This window comes from Urocitellus parryii, chromosome X, assembly GCF_045843805.1.
Source record: "Urocitellus parryii isolate mUroPar1 chromosome X, mUroPar1.hap1, whole genome shotgun sequence".
NCBI classification, from domain to species: Eukaryota; Metazoa; Chordata; class Mammalia; order Rodentia; family Sciuridae; genus Urocitellus; species Urocitellus parryii.
The window spans coordinates 115296351-115312820 of record NC_135547.1 but is presented as its reverse complement, the minus strand read 5'-3'; the positions used below and the strand labels follow the sequence as shown (position 1 = coordinate 115312820).

The window sequence follows — 16470 nt, the reverse complement described above, 5'->3', positions numbered from 1 at the left end:
TTTATATTTATAGCACATCTCAGTTTGGACTAGTGACATTTCAATTGTTCAATTGCCACATATTGCTAAGTGGCTATCATAATGGAAATTGTTGATCTAAAGAATCCAAGAAGGATCCCTTGATCTCAGCATGATAGGGTTTGGTCTCTATGTGAGAGGTTGTTAGTAGCCAGGAGTGGGAGGGTAGCATTGTTGGTCAGTAGCCAAGTAGATTTCTAGGAGAACTATAAGATTAGTGGCAAGGACTCAACACTAGGATTCATGGCCTGGGAACAAGGGTGGGATTTGGAGTCAAAGTGCTGCTTTATCAGAATACTTCAGGTGGGATAGCAGCTTCTCTACTCTGAGCAAGTACTTTGGGGCCTTAGTTCTCATTGGCTCAGAGACTATGTGGGGTTGAATGTATAAATTAAAGATATCCAGTGGCCTGGAGGTGCAAAGGACTTGACCAAGCCAAAGCCAGGGGTCCAAGCTCAACTCTACTCATGGTTAGTGAGTAGCATTAAATACCATTCAGGAGTAAAGCAGATTGAGTATAGAAAAAAGCCAGGGTAAGTGTAATGATAAATGGAATTTTCCTTGACCTTGGTGGCTGGGATATATTGGTGGGGATCAGGTGTGCAGGTACTATCCAGGATTCACCAAGATTAGTCTCTGGCTAACTATTTTCATTCAGGAATGCAGGCCTGGAGTACTTTGTTTCAATTTTTATTTTTCATTTTTGAGAGAAACCAGAAATCTGGATTTTTTTGGTGAAATCTCCCACATTGTGAATACTCTGGAGTTCAAAATAACTTTGTCCTGTGGATATAATTTGCGACTTTTATATTATCATTCTCCCCATCTCCCTCTCTATCCCTCTATCTTAATCTTCAGAACTAAAAATCATACCCTTCTCTGTCAAAAGACTTCTTTAATTTTTAAATTTTATTTAGATGATGATCATATATCATATTAGGTAAGCAATTAACAAATTACTTTTATGGAACGTTATATACAGGATAGAAAGTGGGACTTCCCCAGAGAATTAATGATGTACTGTCACCATAAATAGAGATGATGCTCTCATCCTACCGTGCAAGACCTAATCTATGTGCTCATAACCTAAATGGTGAGAGAGGATTAGGCATGTCTAGGGGAGGGTGTTTAATGTTATTACTTGCTGTTCTTCCATTTAATTTTATTATCAATTATAATTTATATCTATAATATATAAGTGTCACAGATGGATATTCATTTCCATGAAGGGCAGGTAAAGATTCCAATGAAAGCTAGGGAGAGAAGGGTTTGTCATCTGGGTCTAGTGGCACTGTAATGATCAAGATAATGATTTAAAAATCTAGTGATGAAGCTTTTTAACCAAGAGTAAAGGAGGAGAAGGAGACAAAGGGGAAGAACTGGGGAATAAAGTTGACCAAATTATGCCATGTGTGTATGAATATATCATAATGCATTCCAATTTTATCCATAACTATAATGTACCAATTAAAAAATAAGTAAGTTGGGGCTGGGGTTGTGGCTCAGTGGTAGAGCGCTTGCCTAGTATGTGTGAGGCCCTGGGTTCAATCCTCAGCACCACATAAAAATAAATAAATAAAGATATTGTGTCCAAATAAAAAGTAAATATTTAAAAAAAAATAAGTAAGTAAATAGAAGGAAGACCAATACAGTATAGCAAGGTAATCAGAGGGAAGAAGGGAAGGAGGGAAGAAAACTATGTTATATGCATTTATGAATATATCAAAATGAACCCTACTATTTTGTATAATTACAATGCGCTAAAATTTTAAAAAATCTAGTGATGATAATAGTGTTGGGTAGTTGTACTGAGGTGTAACTAGGTTTCCAGAAAATTTTTAATGTGTTTTCAATATGAAAACTCATTTAATCTTCACATTGGCCTCATAATTACTATTAGTGTGTCCATTTTCTAGATGACAAAATTGAGAGTTCACCAAAATCCGTGAGGTCATGTAGCTTACAAATAGCTTAGAGATTCAAGTGAAGATTGTTCTAGCCTAAATCTATGTTCCATTCTGTGTTAACCAGCTTTCTATTATAGTAAGGAATACCTGAACTTATAAAGAGAAAAGGTTTATTTTGGTTCATGCTTTTAGAGATTCCAGTCCATGTTCAGATGGCCCTGATACTTTTAAGCATGTGACCCGACCAAATGTCATGGCAGGAGTATTGCAATGCTTATCTCATGGCCAGAAAATAAAAGAGAGGAAGAAGAAGGGATGGGGGTGTCCTGACCCCTTCAAGGGCATGCCCCTAATGACCTAAAGATCTACTAAGTCCCACATCCTACACCTGTCAATAACAATAGCAACACCTTGAGGAACAAATCTACCACATGGACCTTTGATCTGAACTACAGCATATTCCTTTGCTGCTCTTGAATCATTTCCAATTTTATGACTGGAATGAGGAGACTAGAGACTTCTCAGTGGCTCTTCCTATAATTAATTCATCCTTGTTAGGGTATTATTCTAATAGTAACATCTTATAAAAATAAAAGGCTCACATTTCCTATTTTTTAGAATTGTAGAGATAGGGTACAGCTGGAATAGGTTTAGTTTCTAGAATGTCCATATTTTAAAGATAAATATAGTGAAAACTTAAGTTTAAATCCAACCAGTTGTCATTGCATTCTTGTATTTATATACCTGTCAGAAGAAAGGGAAACAAGAAAGAAGCTTGATCAGAGATTTGATCTAAGAACGACTTTTTAGGATATCTTTGATTCAGGCTATACACTAAGCTCAATTTTCAGTAGTTTCTACCTACATCAGTCTAAGGAGTGACCATCAATATTTCAAATGGTGACCCACATCTATGGAATATTTCTTCAAACAATTTTTTTCATTGTTGTTTACCACTCTCTAGTTACTAAGGCAGAAATGTGAGCATATACATCAAAGACCAATTTTTCTTTTGTGTTGATGCTGAAAAGGTCTTTTTGCTTTAACTATAGCTTCTAGAAAATTCAGTGAAGTTGAAATTCCCATCTGAAAATTTCAGCTGAGCTAAGTTCTTCTGTATTTAAGAGATCTTGTTTTATTTCTTTGTAGACACCATGTACCCAAACTACCTGTCTTTTTTCATATATATATTCATATATCTCAATTTTGCCAGTAGGTTTTTTTTCCTGCTCCCTCAAGATTTCTCTGTTTTTGTTATAAGGTGATAAAGAAAAATATTTTTATGCTTGTTAAAGTCATACAGTCTATTCAGGTCTATTGCAAAAGGTGTCAATTCTACTGCAATAGAGGAGAGAGATTGGGCTCAACTCCAAATGTTGCAAAGATAGTTGTGAATTTCAAGCAAACAGGCAGAATTAGGGGATCAGTGGATGGAAAATTATTAGGAAGAGACATCAAGAGGAGGGAAATTATTACTAAACTAACTTAACAGGATTCTTGCTGCAGGCAGTTAAGGGTGATCAGATTTTAAGGGTAAAAACAAAGAACTGGGCTGGGGATATAGCTCAGTTGGTAGAGTGCTTGCCTCACATGCACAAGGCCCTGGGTTCAATCCCCAGCACCACAAACAAACAAACAAACATACAAAAAAACCCCAAAGAGTTGGATCTGATATAGAGAGTGATATGATATTGAGGGTTGGAAATTCTCTCTAAAGCCACTTAGCAGAATTCTTGCTAGAGCCTAGCTAGGAAGGCCTGACAAGGACAGGTTGGGGGTGAGGGGGTAGACAGGAGGGCAAGGTCAAGGTCCAGTTGAGAAACTAAACTCTGGTCAAGAAGATAATCTTTGTCACTCCTCAGACACATCTAAAGTCACTGGTCTTTTATTATATATTAAAACATTCTATATTCAGAAGGTTAATCTAGATAAAGCAGAATAAATCTTTTATTACACATGGTGCTGAAGATCAAACCCAGTGCCTCACACATGCTAGGCAAGTGCTCTACCACTGAGCTACAACCCCAGCCCATTATTACACTTTAGATTTAGACTCTGGGCAAAGAATTAAAACTTTTCTTACTGTGTAAAACAATTCATTAATTTCTCCTGCATTCTAGTAGCTTATCTTTCCCTCCATAGTAAAGACATTGTTCATGTCCCCAAATAATGCCATAGATGACCTACAGTATCTTCATTTTTCTGAGCTGCTCTTTACGTGAACAATTCTAGTGTAATTCTTATCCTAAGAATGGAATTCTCCTCCTACCCCATACTGCTACAGCTGGTATGGAAGACTTAACTACTCACATGGGTCCAATTGCGGCGGTGGAGTTTGAACTTACAACCTCTATACACTAGGAGTTCACCTCATTAGTGAGTCAAGATAATTGAATTGATGTACTGCCATTAATATTCTTTAAGTTCTCCAATTCCCTTGATCACTGTTTCTCTCAGTGGTTGAGTAAATGAGATGTAACTATAACGTTGATGGCAGAAGTCACATGAAAGTCAGTGCCATGCATTATAGCATTGCCCTTAAACCGAGGACTTATTCATTCCCTCCAGATGCAGGTACTCTTGAGGGTTGCTCTTAAGACCAGTATGTATGATGTATGTATGTATGTATGTATGTATATATATATATATGTATATATATGTGTGTGTGTGTGTGTGTGTGTGTGTGTGTATATATATATATCTCCCTTTGACACACTCATGCAAGTAAAGGATATTTTTTTCTGGTTATCAAGTGTTCTTGTTTGTCTAGTAAATGGTATTTTATTGTTCAAATCAGTTTCCAGAGAAACTGGTTGAAGAACTGGGTTAAGGAAAACCAAAATAATTTGGGTCTTAAAGGACTTTTTAATATAGTTATAGAATATAGAAATTATATCCAATTTTCTACAAAGTTCTAATGGCATCTCATAGCCCAGATCTAACCAATTTGGGAAAATTAGACAACTTCTTTGAGCCTGTACTCCTGTTTGTAAATTGTGCATGAGTTTCTGTTGCTACAGTAATGCTATGTAACAATCAGTCACAAAACCTGACTGGCATTCAACAATAAGAAGTTACTGATGATGCATCTGGAGTCAGTGTTGGTCCCCTTTGCAGTTCTGCTGATTTTGGCTGGGTTTGCTCAAATGTCTGGGGGTTGGCTGATCTAGGTTGGCTTTGGCAGAAGTGGCTGGGATGACTGGGCTCTACTCCATGTGTCTTACTTCCTTCAGCCGGTTAGCCTGGGCATGTTCTCATGGTTGTGGCAGAGATGCAAGTGAGCAAGCAGAAACATGTGGGGCCTCCTGAGGCTCCTGCTCAGAACTGGCATAATGTCATGTCTGCATTGTGTTGGCCAGAGCAAGTCACAAGGCTAGTCCTGATTTATATAGTGGAGAAATGGACTCTGCATTTTTAGTGAGAAGATCTGTAGTCACATGGCAAAGGGTGTGGGTAAAAGCAGGGGCATCATTGCAGCATATCACAAATAAGGATAAAAATAGTACCTACCAATTTGGTTTGTGGTGAGGATTAAATGAGATAATCCTTATAGAAGGTTCAGCACAAAACCTGGTGCATAGTAAGTGCCCAGTAAATGTTAGCTATTGTTACTATGTGTGTCATGCCTAACATGAGCAGTAAAGGTACAATATATAACATTAAGATTTTGGCATAGGGCTGGGGATGTGGCTCAAGCGGTAGCGCGCTCGCCTGGCATGCGTGCGGCCCGGGTTCGATCCTCAGCACCACATACAAACAAAGATGTTGTGTCCGCCGAGAACTAAAAAATAAATAAATAAATATTAAAAATTCTCTCTCTCTCTCCTCTCTCACTCTCTCTTTAAAAAAAAAAAAAGATTTTGGCATAGCTGTGGCAACTCCTGCATGGAGATCACCTCTTCCTAATTTATCTCAGAAAGAGTGAGAGTGAGTGAGGTGCCTGGGGGTGGCTGTTGCTAGTCCTCCATGCATAACCAGTGTAGTAACTTTCTGTTGGGATAAAGATCCTTTTAATGCCAGTGCCCTGGCCATGTTCCAGAACCTGCCCAATCATTTAATGCTAAGTCTGGCTCATAGGAGAGTCTCATGAAACTACTCAAGGAGCCAAATATAATTTCTATAACAGATCTAGGTTTCACAACTCTCTATGGGCTAAATATTGTTACAACAAATATCAGACCCCATCCTGACAGCTCATTTATGCAATCTTTGGTAAAATGACATCCAGCAAAACAAGTAATTTAGATAGCTCATTGGGACTTCTTTTGAAATAAGTTTAGACACTACTTTTGATCTTGTCCTTGGGTGTGCTTCCACAATGATGACACATTTGGCCCACCTTTCTTGTTTGTTGTCTACGTCTCTGGATAGCATTGGACACTGTTGGCCTTTGTTATGTATTATCAGCCACAGTCTTGTGGAGCACATTGATCAGACTTGTAAAATGCAAAGACCCTATACTGGAGATTCACTTACTGAGAAAAAAGCCTTTATCCCTTCAATAAGATCTGAGTGTTAAAAGTAACTAGTCATAGTGACTTGCTGGAAGTAGTTTATCCATAGCCAAGGGCTGGACCATTATGAGATTGGTTGACTTGTAAATATTCTGGTTTCTGATCCATTTCCTCTCATAATGAGTATGTGAGAAACAGGGAAGGATGAATTATAAAATTGGAACAGAGTCTATATGTTCATATCTAATGAATATATTTTATTCCTCCTTCTTACCCCAATCTTATGGATACATGTGTTTTCATAAAAGGACATACTAAACTCCTGCACCAGACTAACACACTTTTTAGCATGACTTGGGCCCAAATAATTTGATATTCGTTTTTTATTTTGCCAACATGTGTAATAGCTATGCAAGTTTGCTAAATGGTATAACAAACTGGTATGATTTACTAGCACACGTGGCTGCTAGAAATCTCAGCATTTTCTATCCTTAGTTTTCTGGCTTAATCATTTCTTCTACCTCCACATGTCTCTTTGTTACTTCTTATTTTAATGGAATTATTATATTTTTATCCGGAGCCAATCCAAACTCATTCTTATAAAAAGTTACAGTATAAAAATGAATCAATGAATATTTAATATTTATTAATGCAATGATTTAATGTCTGTATTTCTAATAAAATGACAATTGCCAGAAATAAAAGATTTAGGACACTCTCCCTGAGATTGCAGTCTATTTTTTCAGGGTTAATCATAAATATTATTAATAATGAGTTCCATTTGGCACTTTCATTAATCAAGTGGTTAAAAGTCAAGGAAACTGGCCATGCACTAAAACACTAGGAAGACTGGAAACATTTTAAGCTCACGGTTTGTTAAGATATGATAACTTCTAATTGTGTTAAAGAAGAAAGTCTATTCAAGATTATGCCTTTTAGTTAAGAATTTTATTAGCACAATATTAATTTAAGATTGATGCACACAATCAACCTCGATAATTTTTTCTTTATTGTCTGCCGCAGTCTGGCTGGGCACAATTCAGGAACCACTTGTCAAAAGAAACTAACTTTATTTTTAGAACTATAAATGCCAAACAAAACAGCTCCTCAGGAAAAAAAAAAAACCCTCAGAGCCCAACTGCCACCACCGGCTTCCACACGCCTCTCACCCACACAAACCTCACCACCTCCCACAATCCTCCTGCTCTTGAGGCTGATTGGCTGGGTCGCATGGGTGGAGCCAAAGAAGTCCCCCAATGAGCAGCTCCGTGGTCTGAAAAGGCAGGGAAACAGCCCAATGAGCAGCTCTGTGGAGGAGCCAATTAGCTAGATGTTGCTGGGGCCGCTGTGAGCCAATCATCAGCTGGCAGCTGGAAGTTTGCTGGCAGCTGGAAGTTTGCTGGGGCCCCTTTGGCTGTGGCTCTCAACAATTGTCTTTTTCAGAATTATATAATCCTATAATATTTCTACAAGTTATGTGATATATAGTTATATATTTTAACCATTTTTAGCTATTTGTCCTGTGCCACAGGGACATCACCAATGTCAGAATGGCTAGACAAACTTATTGAGTCATTTGATTTACACTAAAGTTTATATTTGTTTGTAGGTTGGAACCATTCCAGAGATATTTGCTGGGAACCTTGCCTCCTAATATAAAGATGGATTTGCTACTCACTGATAAGTTCCATAGATTCAGGCTTTGAATTTCTATATCAGAATAGGTCTCTCTTTTCAAAAATGGCTTCATTTGAAAAGGGTAACTTGCATTATTTTTTTTTTTCTATTTTCAGCTTCCATTTTAGTAAACCTCCTAGTTCTACTTGAATAATCACATACTTTCTGTGAGGAAGTTTGGTATTTTCTCTTAGTATTGCTGAAATAACTGTTACACATGAACATATATGAAAAAAGTTTGATTCAATTTCACTTCTTTGCCAGGTGTCTATATTTTGGAAGGTTTTGTTTTATTTTTTTTAATCTTATTTTTGGTTAGCATGTCTTAATTGTATAGATCAATGGGGTTTAGTATGCTATTTCAATACATGTATACAAAGTACACTGATCAAATCAAGCTTCCTTTATCTGCCTACCTTCCTAATGTTTAATAAATCACTATTCTACTTTCAGGTCAACTTTTTTTTTTTAACTTTCACATATGAGAAAGAACATGCAGTACTACACATCCATACCAGCCTTTGCTATTTTTTTAAATGATATTCATTCTAACTGGGTAAATTGATATCATAATTTTAATTTACATCTCTCTGATAGCTAATGACAGGTATCTTTTTTTTCATGTACCTGTTGTCTGTTTCTTCTTTCAAGAGTGTCTGTTCAGATCATTTGCCATTTTTTATTTGATATACATGATAGTAGAGTGTATTTTAAATTATACAAACATGAAGTATAATTTATTCCAATTAGGATCAAATTCTTGTGGTTGTACATAATGTGAAGTTTCACTAGTTCATTTGCCAGTTCTTCATTTTAGTTGTAGATGGGCACAATATCTTTATTTATTTATTTTTATATGGGGCTGAAGCTTAAAACCAGTGCCTCACATGTGCTAGGCAAGTGCTTTTACTACTGAGCTACAATCCCAGCCTCCATTTGCCAATTTTTTTTAAAGCTAGCAGTCTTTTTTTAAGTATTTATTTTTTTAGTTCTAAGTGGACGCAATATCTTCATTTTACATTTACATGGTGCTGAGGATTGAACCCAGTGCCTCATGCATGGTAGACGAGTGCTCTACCACTGAGCCACAACACCAGCCCCCCATTTGCCAAATTTTTTGTTGTTAAGTATTTTGAGGTCTTTATATATTATGGATATTAACTCTCTTTTGGATGAAATAGCTGGCAAAATTTTTTCTCCCATTTTGAAATTGTCTCTTCACTCTGTTGATTATTTCCTTTGTTGTGCAAAAGCTTTTTCTTTTGCCATAATTCTATTTGTCTATTTTTGCTTTAGTTTCCTGTACTTTTGGGGTCATATTTTTTTAAAAAAAATCATTGAATGTACCAATGTCTTGAAATGTTTCCCCTGTGCTTACTTCTAATACTTTCAGTTTCAGGTCTTACATTTAGGTCTTTGATCCATTTTGAGTTGATTTTTTACAGGGTGAGAGATAGGGTCCAAGTTTCAATCTTCTGCATATAGCTAATCCGGTTTTCCCAGAGCCATTTATTGAAAGGTGTCCTTTCTACAATGTATGTTATTTCTGATTTATTTTTTTAGAGAAGGTCTTGCTAAATTGCCCAGGTTGGCCTCCAATTTGGGATCCTCCTGCCTCAGCCTCCTGAGTAACCTGGATCATAGGCATGTACCACTACTCTCAGCTTGTTCTCAGCATAGATTTTTGACATCTTTGTCAAGAATCAGTTGGATGTAGATGTGTAGATTTATTCCTGGGATCTTTATTCTATTCCTCTGGTCTGTATGTCTATTTTTATAATAGTACTCTTCTGTATTAGTTATTATGGCTCTGAAGTATGTCTTACAATCAGATATTGCTGAGTTATTTATATTTGTTCTTTTTGTTGAAGACTACTTTGACTACTGGGGTCTTAAGTGCTTACTTATGAATTTTAGGATTTTTTTTCTGTTTCTGTGAATAGTGTCATTGGCATTTTCATGATGATTGCTTTCAATCTGTATGGTATTTTTAAAATATTTTTTATACATAACATTAGGGTTCATTTTGACATTATTATAAAATCATGGAATATAATTTTCTCTAATTCAGTCCCCAGTACTTCCCCTTCCCCCTGTTCTCTTCCCTCTACTGAGCTTCCTGCTATTTATTTATAGCTTTTTTTGGAAAAAAAATTAGTTCATTGTGAATGTAAATGATGGTGAGATTCACTGTGGTATATTCATAAATGTATAGAGGAAAGTTAAGTCAGATTCACAAACCATTCTTCCTTTTTCCTGTTCCTCCTCCCTTCCTCTCAATCCCCTTCCTTCTGTGTGGTCATTTTAACAAAAGTACTTCAATTCATGGACATGGGAGGTGTTTCCATTTTATTTGTTTTTGTCTTTTGGTGTGTGTGTATTCTCCTTCATCAGTGTTTTGTAATTTTCATTGTAGAAGTCTTTCATTTCCTTAGGTAAATTTATTCCTAGGTATATAATTTTTTTTGTAGCTATTGTGATTGAAATTGCTTGCATAATTTCTTTTGCAGTAATTTTATTGGTATATAAAAATGTTACAGATTTTTGGCTGTTCATTTTGTATACTGCAACAGTATTGAATGCGTGTTCCAATAGTATTTTGGTGGAGTCTTTACATTTTTCTATAGATAGTATCATATCATCTGCAATCAGGTGTAATTGAACTTCTTCCCTTCCTGTTTATATGCTTTTTATTTCTTTGTCTTGCCTAATTGCTCTGGCTAAAACTTCCACTGGAGGTTTTGAAAAGCATAAAGTGATCAATATGTATTTACTGAGCATTGGCTATATGACAATGTTAGGTATTAACATGATATGAAATCATGTGTGAAAAATCATGTGAGATATGAAAATCATAGAGTGTGAAATATGAAATCATAAAACTAACAATTTTATATTTGTGAAATACTTTTTCATTTGCTTGATCTCATTTGATCTAAATCATGTTTTCTGTTCTCAAAGCTTACAGATCTTCTTGTTATAGATCTTTACAGATCTTCTTGTTATAGATCTTTCCAAATAAATGTAAAGGGGAAGGCAATTGAGCACATCTGTATCGTTCTGATTATATTCCTGAAAGTCACTCTGAGATGGGACTTAAAGTATGGGGTTAAATGTTTGGAATCCATGGGTAGGACTTGAGTTGGCTTTGTAAGATTTCTTTATTGCCAGAGACAAAGCTTTGAAGGAAACTACAAATAACCATGGTGGATGAACTGACTTCTCTCAAAGCACTGTTGCTTTGTCTGGCGGGCCCTTACCCTGAATGTGGCAGATTTTACCACATAACACTTTAATTTTTATATGTTACATTTTGATCTTTGACTCTAAATAAACATTTTCTATGGATAACTTAACCTGATGACTTCTACTTTAAATGATTTCTAATAATGCCATATGATGGCTGGTTGGGGTGTTAGGTCAAGGTTTGGTGAGGAAATCCTATTTTTTCTCTTTTTTCTTGTTTTAAAATTATATCAGATTCTTATTGCCTCAGGGAACATGACTTGACTGAATGCAATGTTATTATGTGATGCTGGAGAGTAGTCTAAAGATAAAAATCATAAATGTTCAGTGATTTATCTTCCTAGTTCCAGTATGCTAAAATCATTATTTCTCGTATTTGCATTGACATTCCAACCAATGACATTAATCACCTTCAAAGATTTCCCTTGTTCTTGAAGTCTGCTGGGGTAGTTCAGCACCATTTCACAGAAAATGTTATATAATAAATTTATAAATTCTGCAAAAAAAAAAAAAGAACTTGAGATGGGGGCTGGAACAGAGTTGCTCTCAAGGGCAAGGACCAGCTGAAGCTCATGGGAAAACAAAAATGAATTGATTTACTTGTGTTTGACATGTATGAAAGAACCACAAAGAGAATGAGATATCAAAAGATGGATTTAGGGGAGACAGATGTGATGGTTCAGGGAAGGAAAAGAACAGCAGAGAAGGGGGGAAGCTGCATGTGAGTCAACTATTTGTCATTCTTCATCCAGATAATGAGATTAAATCTTTTTGCCTTCATTTCCAATTGGAATGGCAATTAACAAGTTATTGGCAAAGGACTTTGAAAACGCATGCAAAAATGCTTAAAACTGTTTTTTTTTGTGTGTGTGATGTTAGGAATTGAACCTAGGACCTCACATATGTTAAGCAAGAGCTATACCATTGAACTATATCCTTAGAGCCCCACTACCTTTTAAAACAGAGCCTTGCTAAGTTGCCCAGGGTGGCCTTGAACTTTCCATCCTCCTAATTCACACTCCAGAGTCACTAGGATTATAGATGGGCACCACCTCATCCCACAAAACTTTAATGAATTTAAGTCATCATAATGTCTAAGAATGGCCAGAGAAGGTCCTATGGTCTTCATGAGGGTATATGCTACTTAGAAAAAGTTATCCAGAACACTCATCTCCATTTTAATAATAAGTGTATACTTCATTATAAATGCCCCCAGGAAAATAGGAGTAAAATGACCTTAAGATTAAACATAGATATCTCAAAGTCTAAAATTTGCCAAAGATCTCTCTGGCTTGGATTGTGATTATTTTATTTAATTTGATTGATTAATTTATTTTAAACCAAAATGTAAGGTTAGTTTACATACACCTTATCCCAAATAAATATTTTCCTATATTTTCAACTTTTTAAACTTATTCTTTCACTTATTTTTCCTATTATTGGTACATGCTGGCCAGGATATTGAGAGGAAAACTTTCGCTGTTTTCTTTTCCTTCATCTGTAAATACCCCTCTTCTTAGCAGTTTGTTCATGCTGCCAAGATGTGAATGTCCATGTTTGAAGAATTTTTTTTGTTTTTAGAGAAATCCTTTTAGCAGAACTCAATCCTATTTAATGGAGAAAAGCCACATGATTAAATGAGGACTCTCCCAACCTTCTACTATCTAATCTGTAGATTCTTCTGCAAAATGTGCACTATTTCATCCATTTTATCCTTCTCCTCTCTCATAGTCCTGTCCCCTGACTAAGATGAATCCTTGCATATAGTCTCTGGGTCCCAGCCCCATCTTTCCTTTTGCCCTTTCAGAGACCATTAATAACTTTCTCTTCCCCAATCCCTTCTCTTCTGGATCCTTTCCATTGGTATTCAAACACAGTCAAATATCTCACATGTTCAATAGCAACAATAAAATAACAACAATAAAAACAGGAGTAGCAGCAAACATGCCCAAACCCAAACCCTCAGACCTATACCTTAACTCTTTTAGTTCATAGTGCTCTCCTCATTACACTGTAACCTGGCTTCTTTTTATTTTTTTCTTTTTAGTTGTAGATGGACACATACCTTTATTTTATTTATTTATTTTTATGTGGTGCTGAGGATGGAACCCAGTGCCTTATATATTCCAGGCAAGTATTCTACCAACTGAGCTATAACCCCAGGCACCTGTTATCTGGCTTCTGTCCCTATCCCTCTTTCTCTCTCATGCTTCTGGTCTTAGAGAATGGCAACAATAACCACTGAAGCCTAGCCTAGGAATTAATCTAACTTTCCCAGTTTTCTTCGCCTCCCACATACAATTAATCACCTGGTTCCGTTCATTTGGTTACTAAATCTCTCAAATCAATCTCCTAGCTTCTTTCCATCCCCATTGCCCCTCCCTAATGTGGAGGATGTATTTCTCTTTCCACATGTAGGTGATGGGGTGGCTGAAGTCCATTGCTGCGTGATGAGGTCACAAAGACTTGGGGTGCCGATGACTGCGTATGCAGAAGATCTAGTCTCTGGAGATTTCTTGGCCATTTTCACACCCTCCTTATGGGTGTTTTCTGTTTAAAATGTTGACTTCTGCGTTTTTCAGTTGGTTCCCTTCCACTTTCCTGGCATTTTCGTCTAATTTATGCAGGACACTGTTGTTGCTCTTACAAGCTCTGAGCTCACAATTGTCATTTTAGCTCTGTGGTCAGGGCCTGGCTCTGACCCTCACCGGCTATATGATCTTGGACAGATCATCAGCTCTTAATTTCCTTACTTGTAAAATAAATGGCTTCCCCTAGATCAGTGGGTCTCAACCCTGGCTGCACATTAGAATCACCTGCTGAGCTTTCAAAAACTAGAGCCCAGGCTAGAACTTAGATTAATGAGATCAACATCCTGATGCCTGGGCCTCAGGATTTTTTATTTAATTTAAAATGTTTCATTATTTTTTGGTCAGTTTTCTTTTAAGTTCCCCCAAAGCTCCCAATGTATAGATAAAGTTGGAAACCATTGACAATGCTTTTTATAGGACCTTTGCTCTACCATTATTTCATGTTTTCTTATGCCCCAATCCCAAGTCGAGGTTTCTCTTCTTTTACATGTTTTTACTAAGTTGGGAAGAAATAGCTGTGAAGCTCCCCCCACCCCCTTCCATCTGCTGTTTGTTCTTATTTACATACGATGGAACCCAGCCCACTGATTTACAGCTCTGGTTCCCTTACAACTGTTATTGAACTGAAAACATAGCTGAAAACTTATTAAACAGAAAAAAATTATTTTGAGCTTCCTGCCTACAATTCCTTATAGAACAAAGGAAACATTTAAACTGTTTTCCTTCTAGAGGTAATGTTAAAATTGATTTATAATCCCATAATCTCAAATTTAACTTATTTCTGGGGCCAGATCTCAATATTTATTCTTTCTTGGGTGCCTGTTAAGGAAGCCAGAGCATCTCTGTAGGAGAATGGGATTTTGAGGGGTATGCACCCACGGACAGGCATAGCCTCCTCATACTGCTGTGTGGCTTCTGAAATTAAGTGTCATGGTCTTTTTTCTCCCAGTCCTCTCTTGGCCTGCAGATGCTGGCAGCAAAGCTAGGGAAAACTTGTCCTCTTTGTGAATGTAGCCTCACTCTTTGAACTTCTGGGAACAGGCCTTTTAGAAGATATTCTGTAGAAGCTCCCTTTGCATCTACCATTCTAGATCTGAAATAATGGGACTTTGCTGAGCTAAAAGAGAGTAGAGAGGAGGGTAGAAAGATGATAGAGAACAGCCAAGCATTTGATTTGACCAGTGGCACTCAATTTGGGAAGATCTGGGGTCTTGGCATAAGTCTGATTCATGTTGGCAAAGCACTCTTTGGAGTAATGGCCCTTCTTGCCTGTTTCTTGGTTAACAGTACCAACTGTTCGTTCACTTTCTTCTGCAATACCTATCTGAAATACACAGTCTGTGCCTTTATTAGTCTCTCTCAGATCCCTATTAAATTATTGAAATTGGCTTAAGCAGATCACCTCCTAGTCATAACCTATTAGAAATAATAAAAACACATTATCCTTTTGCAGCTGGGCTATCCAGTTATTCTCATGGAAAGAAAAGGCTATAATTTACTGGTTTTAGAATAAATTCTGCCAGAATATGGGGTCAAGCTGGAAAAACCTCTTCCTCATCATATTGAACATTGAACTATTTCTACACAAGCTAATTTTAGTTCAGAAAACCTTGTCTGAAGTTTTTGTCTTTGAGACTTCTTCTTTGGGTATTTTCTTGTAGATGGAGGAATTGATTGAGGGTGTTCGCTGGGCCTTCATTGATATGCTGGAGAAAGAAAATGACTGGATGGATGCAGGGACGAAAAAGAAAGCCAAAGAAAAGGTAACAATTCCTTTTGATGAACAAAATATGATTTCTGGTTTAATGGATTTTCATGATGACATTGACTGTGTAGTTGATTTTTATATTGACTGAGCTGTTGGTTCTGAATGACTCCAGATTTAGGTGTGTGCTTTTGGATGAATAAATAGATTTCATCACTGAGGGTTAAGAGAAAATAATATCTGACTTTTTCTTTCTCTAACTGCATTTTCAAATACCCCAAATAATTCATCTTTCCCTTCTAATTGCTGTCTATAAGAGCCTCATGGCCTGCTACCTAGTGAATTTTGCCATAAACCACCATTGGATATGGCAGAATGCAGAGCAGTTGGGAGCCATCGGGAGCAGCTGGCAGAAGAGCCCTCAAGATGCAAAGAAGAAGAAAACCTGTATTGGCCATGTGTCCTTCTTCTCTGTGCATTATGTGTGCAAATGTCCTGAGGCAAATCCTTTCCAGTAACCAAATAGATCTACTTCTTAGCCCATCATTTAACACAAATGATCCAAAGACCATGCTTATCAATTGTGGACCAGTAGTAGACCATTGTGTAGGAGTAAAAAGTTAGCAGTAGACACTTGGTGGGCCTTGTAAATTTTTCTGATACCATAAACAAGATAAGGGAATAAATGAGGAAAGTATTAACAGTATTGCTTTTTAAAAATAAAAAAATTGAGCCTATCTTAAATTCTAGGTATTCTGATGGAACTGGAGCTCTAGTGGGTATAGCATGCCTGGTACACTGTTCATGGATGCTACTCTGCAGCTGGGAGCCTATAAAATCTGGAGCATTTTTTTCTTTCAAGAGGTGTTTTG

General features: G+C 36.8%; 1 protein-coding gene across 2 annotated transcripts in view; it reads left to right on the top strand.

Moving 5' to 3' along the window:
* Phex (phosphate regulating endopeptidase X-linked) overlaps positions 1 to 16470 on the top strand; it is a 188755-nt gene that overhangs the window by 69307 nt on the left and 102978 nt on the right. For both annotated transcript variants that reach the window (XM_026401375.2, XM_026401376.2), the window contains exon 12: positions 15555 to 15656. In XM_026401375.2, the coding sequence (XP_026257160.1) occupies positions 15555 to 15656 (102 nt within the window). The remainder of the gene's footprint in view (positions 1 to 15554; positions 15657 to 16470) is intronic.